This window comes from Apteryx rowi, unplaced genomic scaffold (genome assembly GCF_003343035.1).
Source record: "Apteryx rowi isolate R43461 unplaced genomic scaffold, aptRow1 scaffold_188, whole genome shotgun sequence".
In the NCBI taxonomy this organism is placed as follows: Eukaryota; Metazoa; Chordata; class Aves; order Apterygiformes; family Apterygidae; genus Apteryx; species Apteryx rowi.
Genome location: NW_020448174.1, coordinates 1,561,354 through 1,572,441, shown reverse-complemented (window position 1 = coordinate 1,572,441; position 11,088 = coordinate 1,561,354). Strand labels below are relative to the sequence as shown.

The following is an 11,088-nucleotide window of genomic DNA, read 5'->3' as shown; positions in this document are numbered from 1 at the left end:
ATGTTTCTAGTCTTCCAAYGAAAAGCCTGACTTTAGGCATGCTAAATATGCCTTGGTTTAGCTTAAAAAGCTGTCTAGTCCTTGGGGGAATGTGGTACACTGAGGTTATGCAGACACACAAGGCTAGAGCGTCCAAAGAGTGGCATAGGCATGCTCGAGCCTCTGCCCCCAGCATGAACATACAGGCCCAAGCGCGTGGCTCCATGGGTGCCCAACAGTCGCAGCCAGAATCCCTCCTTGCAAGGGTCCTACAGAAATCAGAAGGGGTCTTATTGTCACTCCTGGACTTGAGGTGAGCCCCAGATCCACACTGCTGTAGGCACAGAGAGGACCATGCCCCAGGTGGCAGCTTTTTTATGTGCAACAAAGAATCCACCCCATCACACTATCAGGCCAGCAGAAATATTCATAGGGCTGCAAGATGGTGGTTAAGATGTTTGCTGGCAGTGGAGGTGGAGGAGCCAGGAGTTGGGACCTAGCTGTTTTCTTTATGGCTGTATCTGCCTTTGATTGTACTGTAAATAACTGAGGCAGTCCTTGGGACCCAGCTCTGACCACCGTAACCACGATTTGGGCACATTTTGGGCTGTGGGGCCAGACTACAAATGTGACTGTGGTGCAGACAAGCTGCTGGAGAGGTGCAAACTACACCAACATGGATGTGCACATGCGTGCGCGCACACACACACACACACACACACACACACAAACACACGTTTACTGTTGAGGGACACGAGCCACTCACAGCCCCAGCTGTAGCATTTAACACAGAGCCTGGGGAGAGGGCAGTGCAATATCTCTATGAAGATTAGTCTGATGAGGGTTTCCTAGCACCTGAGCTGCAGCCAGCACAAGCAGCCAGAGCAGAAGTGTGCTGGGTACCTTGTAAGGTAAAAGTGCCCTCACCAGCCCCTGTGGGGTCTGCATTAAGTCCGCAGGCTCTGCCAGCCACTCCTTCCCATTTTCCTGATGCTTGCACAGGCACTTTCTATACACAAGGGCAAATCTTTATTTACAGAGCAGCAGTACAGGGGAGAGAAACACTCCCGCCCTCAGGAGAAGGGAGCATCCCTCCTCTAAGGCATGGCAGCAGTGGGTAAGCACACCACCCCAGCATGGGGCAGCACATCTCTCCTGGGGAGAGCCTTGCCCTCCCAGAACGAAGCACCATTGCCAGAGCCCTGCAGCAAGTGCAGGCACGACTGAGTCCTGGTCAAAGCCTGAACAAAATCAGGCTCCAGGACAGAGCCTGCTCTTTGCCTTCTGCCCTGCCCCAGCCCAGAGTAGCCACATGGGCGTGCTGGTGCAGATGGGTCTTGGGGACTGGAGACAATGCAGTGACAAGGGAAGATGGTGTTGGGACCTTCGGCTCACCTGGGAGACAGGAATGCAATGGCTGCTGCTAGCAGTGGAGCCTGGAGYGGCCCCAGCCCCAGGGAGCCCAAGCAGGCAAACATAACATGGTGGGAAGCTCTGCTGTGGGCTTTCTTGGCTGCTGGGTCTACTGGCCCTGCAGCTGAACTACTCACAGCAATCCTCAGAGCAACTGCTCTGGGCAGAGCAGAGATGTCCCACCCTGACGTCCTGCACAGAGACAGGCTCAACCAGGCTCCTGCTGTTGCTGAGATGGCCACAGGGAGCCTGGTCACAGGGCCCAGGTTTCTTTTAACACTATTTGGCTAAGGGTGGACCCTGGAAACTCAGCAATAGACTTCCACACATCATTAAATCCACAGCAGCTCTTCGGCCTTAGTGAAGCTATTTCCTCCTGGACCATGGCCCCAYGCCATGCTCACCTGCTACCAGCTGGACACAGGAGGAGCAAGCAGCCCAGGGTGAAGGCAACTTGACCCTGCCCTTGCACAAGCAGCCTGTCCCCTACCTGCCCTTGCCAGCCCACTCTTCCCACTCCCCGTGGCAGCCAGTGCGGCAGGGTTTGGGAGCACTGTGCAGCTGTGAGGGACACAGCCACAGCCCCTCAGGGCAAGCAGGGCAGGCTGCAGCAGCCAGCAGGGCCGGCCAGTCTCCCTGAGCCCCAACTGTCCCAGCAGGAACAAGGCACGGGGTGCAGGCTCCTGCCCTTCGCCTCACGTGTACTCTGTCTTTCGGATGTAACTGGAGGGCACGTAGCCCTGCTTCCCGTGCGCCTCGGCCAGCCACCACTCTCGATTGCCTGTGATGTCCTCAAACTGCAGGATCCTGAGTCTCTGGTTAGCTGACACACTCAGTTCATTGGCATTTCGGCCTTTGAAAGTGTAGAGAGCGTAATAGACCTGTCGGGCAGAGGGACAGCACGTGTCAGATGGCCTGTGCAGTTCAAGGCACTCAGCAGGTCCCTCATCCTGGCCTCTACCAGAGCCAGCCCAATCTGCCTCCCTCAGGAGAGAAGATGCCCATTCACACCCTAGTTTTATGCATCTGCACATCCACCCCTGGGAGAAATGGTGCCATCCTCTGCCTCAGCCCCTTGGGACACCTCACACCTCTCACTGATAGCTCTCAGGGAGGAGGATGGTTCAGCCCCCCCCACTCAAGTGTGGTGTTCAGCCCTCAGCCACCCCACAACTCCCCRTTCAGCTGAGGGCTCACCTGGTTGCCCTCTGACTCGCTGCTCTCCAGCCCAGAGTCTCTGTCCTCCACCGAGAGCRCAGGCCTGAAATGTGCTTTGGTGGGGTGTCCATTGCGAGGGCTGGGGCTGCACCCTGGCTCAGGGCGGCTGTGGCGGCGTTGAGATGACACTGTTCCGGCCTCCAGGGGGGCCGTCCTATCACTGGAGCCAAGCTGGGGCTGACAGGGGGAGTCCATCTCTGAGGGGGGCTGTGAGGACTGGTACAGGTCTCCCGGGGAGGCAGAGTCCTGTAGGGATTTCTGAGYGAAGGTCACGGCTGCCCCGCTGGGGCTGAAGGTCAGCGTGGTGTTGCTCTGGGGAGAGGAGCTGCTGTGTTCAGACTCATTGGAAGAGTGGCTGCCCACGGAGATGTCCGACTGACTGCGGCGCGGGTTGTAGGGCTTCAGAAAGGAGCTGTACACAAAGCCTTTGGTCACTGTGGAGAGGGAGAAGGGAGCTCAGACCAGGGAGCAGCAGAGACTGCAGGAGGGGAGGCGCAGCAGGGCCAGAGCCTCTAGCCCCCAGCTGAGGGCAGTGAGGGTCCTGCCCTGGGGGCCAGCAGGCCAGGGCCACCTACCCCCATTGTCTATGAGCCAGCGATTCTGGCTGCCCATAGGGTCTTTCTTCTTGATGACACCCACGATGTCTCCCTCCAGCAGTGAGACATCCAGGTCTTGGGCAGCATTGAAATTGCGGTCTGCCTGGAAGAGATTGTCTGGGGGATACCGGGCCAGGAGGGCAGCTCGGATGTCATCTGACTGCAGGAGGTAGCTGGGCTGGAAAGGAACAAGGTACACATGAGGGGTTGTCCTGGCTCCCCAGCAAGCCCCGACATGGGGCAGAGGGGACTCACCAAGCCAACGAGCGGCTGCCGCCGAGCAGACTGACGCTCCATGCTCTTCCTCTCAAAGGACCTCTTGGGAGCTGCCTGGGACTCTGGGAAGAAGGTGAAGGCCTGGAGCTGCTGGAGGACTCGACCATGCTCTTCCTGGAAGATGGCAATGAGGTTCCCCTCCCTGCCGGCCACCTTCAGCAACTGGAACCAGAGCAGGGTTGGGGGTCACAGTTAGGTGACAGCCACCGGCAAAAGTAGCTGAGAGCTATGGCAGAGACCACACCAGCTCCCAGGCCAAGCAGGGCTCTGAGCCCTGCCTGTGACTTGCATCAGGGCTGGATTTGCAGCACTGTCAGGACCCAGCTCTGAGTGATCCCCAAACTCAGGCCCTGAGATTCTCCCAGGCAAATGCCACCTGCCACTGCTCCRGGAGCAGCCAGAGCATGAGTCTCATCTCCAACATCTCTAAACACAACTGCATCTTGACCAGGCAACCCCTGCCTGCGAACAGCCCGCAAAGAGCCCTCCCTGAGGCACTCAGAGCCTGAAATTGCAGCAGCAGCAGCTTCTCCTGCAATGGGATGGATCTCAGAGAGGCTCAGGGGGCAGCCCTACATCGAGAGCAGTGCTGTAGTGAGCGCCACACACTAGCTTTGCTCCGGGAACCCACCGACAACAGGGGTCTCAGTTCCTCCAGGGCCAGGCGTACAAAGTCACAGTGAGCCTCRGCATAGCCCCGCACGCAGCTGGCAAACAGCTCCTTGGCAAAGCGCTGGAACTTGGGCAGCTCGTCCAGCAGCTGGGCGTTCAGGGCCTCGTAGTTGTTGCGGGCTGACTGCAGCTCCTCCAGTGTTCGTTTGTCCTTCAGCTTCTCCGCTCGCTCCGTGCAGTTGTGGAAGTCGAGGAGCTTGTCGAAGCGCTTCTGCACAAGCTTGTGTGGCCCCGTGAACATGCTCAGCAGCTGGTTCAGGGGCGAGCTCACCAGCCGCTCTGTCCGCTCTTTCTGGTGGACAGAGAYGCAGGGAGCAGGTGAAATGAGCTGCTCCAGATCTCACCTCTCCCCTGCCCTGCCACAAACACCCACAGCTCATTCTCTGGCACACAAGACTCCCAGRACAGCGTAGGGTCCTTTTTCCAGATACCACTCAACAGAACTCCAGAGGTCCCTTCCCACATCTCACTCTATAATCCCATGTAAATATGCCAGCATGGGCAACCCTCTGGGAGGGATGTAAACCACTCACACAGGGGGCTGCGCCCCTTTGGGTAGGGCTGAAAAAATGTGTCCTGAACAGGCATGCTCAATGCACCGCACAAGCCCACAGGCATCAAAGCTCTCAGGAGGGGAAGAGTCGAATGGAGGTGCTCACACCTTTCCCAGGCTGTGCTGCCCTCCCTGCAGCATCCCACGGTCAGGAGGGCTCTTCTGCCTGTCTGTACCTAGCCCTGCAGAGAGAGCCCCTGAGGGGAGCCTCCAGTGYGCGAGGGTACAGGCTCACTCACAAAGTTGGAGAAGAGCTGGTCACTGATGAGCCGATTCACTTTCTGGAACTGGTCCAAGTCCCCACTGCCCTTCTCTGTGCACAGGTCCCACATGCTCACCGCTGCCAGAGCCTTCATGCAGGCCGACTCCTGTGCCAGGGACACACAGTCAGCACAGCCACGCTTGGTGCCTAGGAGAACGGGCCTCCTGGCACAGGCCCACACTGCCAGGGGCAGCCTGAGGACCTCCCCAGGGCAGCCCAGAGCAGAGAACACACCCAGGCAGTGCTGTGGGCAGGAGCACTGGCAGGTGCACACCATGCAGGCTGGAGCGGCAGCRCACAGAGAGCCCCATGGGCATCACACCCAGATAGACTCACCCGGACATGCTGCAGGTAGAGGGAAAGGTCCCGGATGAAGGACTTGATCAGCCGCTCCTGCATCCGGAAATTTTTCTCTGTCTCCTCAAAGGCCTCATCCTTCAGCTATGAGAGAAAATAACTCAAGGGAAGCAATGCAGAAAGCTGGCACCTCCYAGAGTGCAAGATGGGGGGCCTCCTGCCCACAAGCCAGAGAGCAGAGTTGTGTGGCTCAGACCCCAGGCTCACTCTGCCCTGCCCTGGATCTAAAATACTCGTCAGGGAAGGGGTGGGGAGGGGCAGTGGGTATTGCCATCTCCTCAAGCATCACAGAGTGTAAGTGCCCCTGGCACTTGATACATGTTACCTGAGGGGCAAAGCCTGTGAGATGCTTGAGATGGCTGCTCACGCGGTTGGATTTCTTGATGATGGAATGGAAGTTGAGCTTGGAGATCTTCTCCATGAGGCTATCCTCATCCCCTTTCCGGTACTTTAGCACTAAAGAGATTGATGTAGAAATCAGAATCCTCACCAGCCCAATGCCTGTGTCTTATGCTGCTTCAACAACACTCGCCTTGCTGGATCTCTCCTTCCCATCCTTCCTAAGCCTCTGTAGTCCCAAGTGCCCCATGCTTCATATCATCTCTGCAAACCAGCACTGTGCTTGCCACCTGTAATGTTCCTGCTTGGCTCTGGATCTGCCCTGCAGTTTGCAGACCCACTACTCAAACAAACTCTTTCAGCAGGAATATACGTAGCATTAGCATAAGATAACATAGGAGCTGGCATACAATAACCATTTGACATACACAAGGTACTGCCCTAACAGATTAATTCCCTACCTGTGTTCTTCAAAATAGCAATTTTTAACTGAAAATATCTATTATTTTGTCTTAACTATTTTTGTTTTCATTTGGTAGGCACATGATCAGCAATTGCATACATTTCATATCACTGTATCACAAGAAAATCATGTCATATATGTACTGCATTGTTCTTTGTGTACTGTATCTCATGCTTAGATTTTTAAATGCACTTCTTTTAATATACTGCTGTGAAGGCACAGTCTATTGAGAGCAGATTCCCTGCACTATTGTGGTTGCAAGCTAATGCTCTGGAGTTGACAGACTCCAATTTCAGTACATCCACTCCTGTCCCTTGCTCCCCAGCTCTACCCAACTACTCACCCAGGTCCTTCCGGCGCTTGTATTCGTTGATGTTGACATTAATTTCTTTGACTGCAAGGACAGCAGCTGTGAGAGGCGCCTTGTCAGGGTGAGACTCAGGGGTGGCGCTCAGCAGCTCCATCAGCAGCAGCGGGTACCGCATCACCCTTTGCACTGGCTTGATGAGGAATGAGCCCAGGTTAATGTAGTTTGTGCAGCCCCTGGGAAGTTGGGACAAAGGAGATGCAYCAGGTTTCAATCCAGCTGTGCAAAACAATTCCTGCCCCCTTAAACCAACCCCAACCAGACCCAGAGCACCAACACCTCTAACTTCCTAAGTCACTGCACCCTCATCTCCAAACCTGTTGCACTCCTGAACCCACCAAGATCTCAAGTCAGCTCCAGGCTTTCCAGACCTCTGACATACTAAGTGACCTTCCTAGCCAGGCTGCCATTGGTCCCACCATGAAATCCCACAAGCGCACAGCCTCAAACTTACCAGAGCTCCATGCGCCTCAGCCTCCATCCTACCACCCTGGTTGTATGTTTACAGCCCCAATCTGACCTGCAGTGCAGAACAGGCTGACTGTGCTCAGGACTTCAGCYTGCACACAGCTCTCCTAGGGGCTGATGGCTACCAAAACCTTTCTTCTGCCCAAGACCCCCTATCTTGCCTCATCATCTGCCAACACTCCCTGTCTGTGTAGCTCATCTATTGCCTGTCACAATCCTATCCACAGATGCCACGCTCCTCCTCGGCTCCACAAGGTACTGTTAGAGCCCCCAGGCATGCACACAGCTGGTGGTGAAAGGTTAGTCAAAAAGGGGCAGCCAGGCCAAGACAGACAGGCAAGCTGGGACCAACAGGAATGAGACACTTACCACTCACTGTACAGGCTCCTGCCGGCCCACAGAGTGCCAAAAAGCAAAGAAAAGCAACAGGTTAACAGGGTGATAGGCGTGCAATCCCGCAGCCAGTGCCTTCACCCCATCTTGTAACGACACTGCCAACACAGTGGGCAGTGCTGTCCCAGAGCAGCAGCTGGTGCTGCCAGCTCCCGGGGCACTAACCTCCACAAGCTGGAGCCGTGGTGTTTGCTGAGCCAGGCAAAGTGGCTTGTTTCCTCACCCACCATGGTGCAGCAGGGCTTGAACCCTTTACCCAGGACACACTGCCTTTTCCATACCTTGGTGGCTTCTGCCCAGCATTTAAGGGGGGCTACAGCTGTCCCAGCACCTATGCACCGGGGCAGAGGGGCATTGCTCAAGCAAGGCCCCTTCTAGTTGAACTCAGAACCTGGTCATCTATGCAGTGGCACACAGGGAACACAGCCTGCCCCTCTCCTGCCACCACCTGAACTGTCTGAGTACTGCTGGCAGGGAAGCAGGGATGCTGGAGACTGAACCCCCCACACCAGCCTGGTGGCCAGAACAGCCAGAGGCTCCAACCTGAGGCTATCCAGCAGGTCCAGGAGTAATTTCTGAATCTTCTCATCCTTCTCATAGGTTTCCAAAAGTGCGATGGCCTCATTGTGGTTCTGGCAATACACCCTGTAGATGTCCTCCAGCTCTGTACGCCGTGCCAGGAATACTGGCCCTGCAGAGAGCAGCAAAGAGAGACTTCAGCGTCTCCTGGCCCCTCGACTGCCTTCAATAACCCCAGTGCATCCCACAGCAAGATGCCCAGTGTCCCTCTCCCACACAGCTCAAGAGGACAGTGTTGTTAGAGCACCCGAGATCCTTCTTAATCTCCCTCAGCACACCCACATGTCCTTCCTGCTTCCCTGTAGCCACAGGCCAGGCACTGCAGGCAGTCAGGACAGAAAGTTGGAAGCTATGCATCAAAGGTTTGCCAAAGCAAGGAGACCCTGTGGGCTGAAGCCAAGAACATGTCATGGTAACTCACCAGAGCATGTTCACTCATGCTTTGAGGGGATAGTCAAGGAGCCCCACAAGGACCCCTGAGAGCCGCTAGCACAGCGACCTCAATTAATCCAGCTCTCCAAGGGATGAGGAGCAGGGAAACTGGTCATTGGCAGTGTGAGCAGGGAGCCACACAGAAAACAAAGGCACAGGCTGCCCATGGCCTGAATGGTGAAAGCTGAAAGCCCAGATGTGAGGGAATGGGTGTCCCCTTGGAGCAAGGAGCCAGGGAGGGCCACAGACACCAAATGTCTCAGCATAGAGACCCATGGGGCAACAGAGATCTCCCCAGCTTTGTTGCTGGACTGATGAGCTCTGACACGAACCAGTAGGGAGGAAACACTGTCCTGGGCTCAACCCCAGTGACCTTCTCCCACCATTTAAACCACTCTGCTCCTCTCTACCCCACTTGCAAAACCTTCGCAGCCTGCTGAGAAGAAACAACAGTAAAATTCATACCGATGGCATCTGAAGCCTCCAAGGTGGTAAGCAGCTCTTTGGAAAAGGTAATTACCACCTGGATGTTTCCAAAAAGGCCTTCAAAGTCTATATTCGGCATCTGTGAAATGGGAGAAGAGAGATCCTGGATAGGAGAACATGTCCCACCAGCTCCACAGTGTCACTGACGTGTCTCCCCTTTCCCCACCAACTTCATCCCTGCTTCTGATGACCTGAMATTCTCCCTCTCCTCCCACCAGCTATGCCCACATGCCAAGACTCCATTTTTTTTCTCCTGACAATGAACTTAACCTCAAACAAATGAAGAGGAACAGCACTTCCCACCCTAGAAAATCAATCTGCTACACTTGCCAGGTATCAGCAACAGCAAGAACTCAGCAGGTTCCCAAAAGAGATGGGATATTCCCTTGGTGCGGGGAGCCATYCTGCTCCCCTGGATGCAGCTGAATTTCCTGTGTGGGTTTCCATGCCATTTTTAGCCACCTTCGACAACAAAGTGGACTCAGTATCCTCACCTCACCCTGCCAATGCTACACTGCAGCCTGCCCCCATGCTCCTACCTGTGCCTGCTGCAGAGGCACCATGATCCTCTCCACACACATCTCCAGGTCTCGGACATAGTCCCGCTCTGTCTGGAGCAGTTCCTCAATAACCTTGGACCTCTTCTCCAGCATCCTTTGCTCTGGGCTCTCAGCGGCAGCCGAGGAAGTCTCCAGGGATGGTGTCTGGGAGGAAAGGAGGGTCATCTCTGCAAGACAGACAGGCAAGATCAGCACCCTCCAGTGACACCTGGCCCGACCCTTGCATGGCAAGTAGAGGAGACACATAGCACTGGGACTGTGCCACTCTCAACCTATGGGACTGTCAAACACGATGGCTAGCAAGCAGGGCCAGCAGGACTGTCCTAACCAAGGATCTTTCTGGAGAGGCTGTGCCTGGCTCTCTCTCTCCCTGCTGTGCTCTTGCAAGCCCCAGGGTGGCAGGACTCTGCTCTGCTCCCACAGGCTGCCCTCAGCCTCCAGCACTCGCAGTACCACCGCTGCAGCAGGGCCCCACAGCGGTGAGTGCTGCAGGGAMAGGGACAGCTTGCAGGGGCTGTGCCTCCTGCTCTCAGAGCACCAGCTGCCGGGAGCCTGGGGCGCCTCCAGCTCCCTCGGCCTTGGCAAAGGGGTAGGGGGTAGCTGTGGCAATCCAAATATTTTGCCAGGCGTTAACCACTTCTCTGCTGCTCCTGGCATTAGGGGCCACAGATACCAAGCTGCAGAAACCTGCTCCAGGCCTGCAGTTCGTGGAGCCAGCATGCCTGTGGCCGGCTGGAGGCCAGCCCAGGCCCTGGCAGGGCAGCGGCAGGGCCGGGGTGCTCAGACACGCTGCTGGCAGCTCAGTGAGGAGAAGGGAGCAGATTCAGCCTGTCCCCCCCCGAGGCCAGCTAGGCCCTCACGTCCCGGCCCGGGGATGCACACCCCTCTCCTGCCCTGCACCCCAAACTCTGCTGCCCCAGGAAACCTCSACCTGTGCTCAGCCCCATGGAGAGGGGCCCTGCTCCCTTCTTCCCTGAGCAACCGGAGCTACCTACCTGGGGCGCTGGCTATGGCGGAGCCTCCCCTCAGGCTGGGGACAGGGTCTCCAGTCTCCAGCTCTGGGGCATTTCCATCTGAATAGCCAGAGGCCCCCTGCACCACAGCGGGGCTGGTGGATGCAAAGCCTGGAGCTGGAGCGCCGGCGAGAGGCTCGGCGGTCGCAGAGGCCAGCTCAGCTCGCCAGCACGCGCTGCCGGGAAGGCTGGAGCAGCACCGGCCTACGCTGGCAGCGAGGGGCCGGTGCCCCTGCCCCGTCGCCAGGGCTGAGTCCACCGAAAAGCCCCTGGCAGCGGGGAAAGCACGTGAGGGGGCCGAGTGAGACGGGCACGAGCCCAAACCGCACACGCGGGGTGCACGGACACGTACACGCAGAGGCAGAGCAAGGCAGAGGTGCAGGGCTGGCCGGACGCACCCCACGCGGACGGACACGCTGCCAGGGCATCGGTCCCAGGGCACGAAGGACGCTGGGCCCCAAGCACAGCGTGCGCCGTGCCCCGGTAGCCGCCTCCCTGCGCTACGCCTGGCAAACTGCTGGGGTGCGAAAAGGGGAGCGCGACACGGGGTGTGAAGCTGCCCTGTACGTACGGCCTCGGGGCGCGCAGACAGCTCGCCAGCCGCCTCTTCCCTAGCCCAGGCCCGGGCAGCTGATTTTCCTCCTGGTTTTCCGTCCCACCTG

General features: G+C 57.0%; 1 protein-coding gene across 2 annotated transcripts in view; it reads right to left on the bottom strand.

Moving 5' to 3' along the window:
- Window positions 1-75: 75 nt before the first annotated feature.
- Window positions 76-11,088, bottom strand: part of DNMBP (dynamin binding protein) — a 38,663-nt gene continuing 27,650 nt past the window's right edge. The window contains exons 5-17 of one of the 2 annotated variants that reach the window (XM_026061922.1): window positions 9,393-9,580; window positions 8,833-8,932; window positions 7,900-8,047; window positions 7,333-7,350; window positions 6,472-6,671; window positions 5,652-5,782; window positions 5,306-5,410; window positions 4,947-5,075; window positions 4,114-4,446; window positions 3,462-3,644; window positions 3,186-3,384; window positions 2,590-3,044; window positions 76-2,273 (exon numbers count right to left, since the gene is read on the bottom strand). In XM_026061922.1, coding sequence (XP_025917707.1) covers window positions 2,088-2,273; window positions 2,590-3,044; window positions 3,186-3,384; window positions 3,462-3,644; window positions 4,114-4,446; window positions 4,947-5,075; window positions 5,306-5,410; window positions 5,652-5,782; window positions 6,472-6,671; window positions 7,333-7,350; window positions 7,900-8,047; window positions 8,833-8,932; window positions 9,393-9,580 — 2,375 coding nt within the window. In that variant the 3' untranslated portion in view covers window positions 76-2,087. The remainder of the gene's footprint in view (window positions 2,274-2,589; window positions 3,045-3,185; window positions 3,385-3,461; window positions 3,645-4,113; window positions 4,447-4,946; window positions 5,076-5,305; window positions 5,411-5,651; window positions 5,783-6,471; window positions 6,672-7,332; window positions 7,351-7,899; window positions 8,048-8,832; window positions 8,933-9,392; window positions 9,581-11,088) is intronic. The other variant, XM_026061923.1, reaches the window with a different exon arrangement.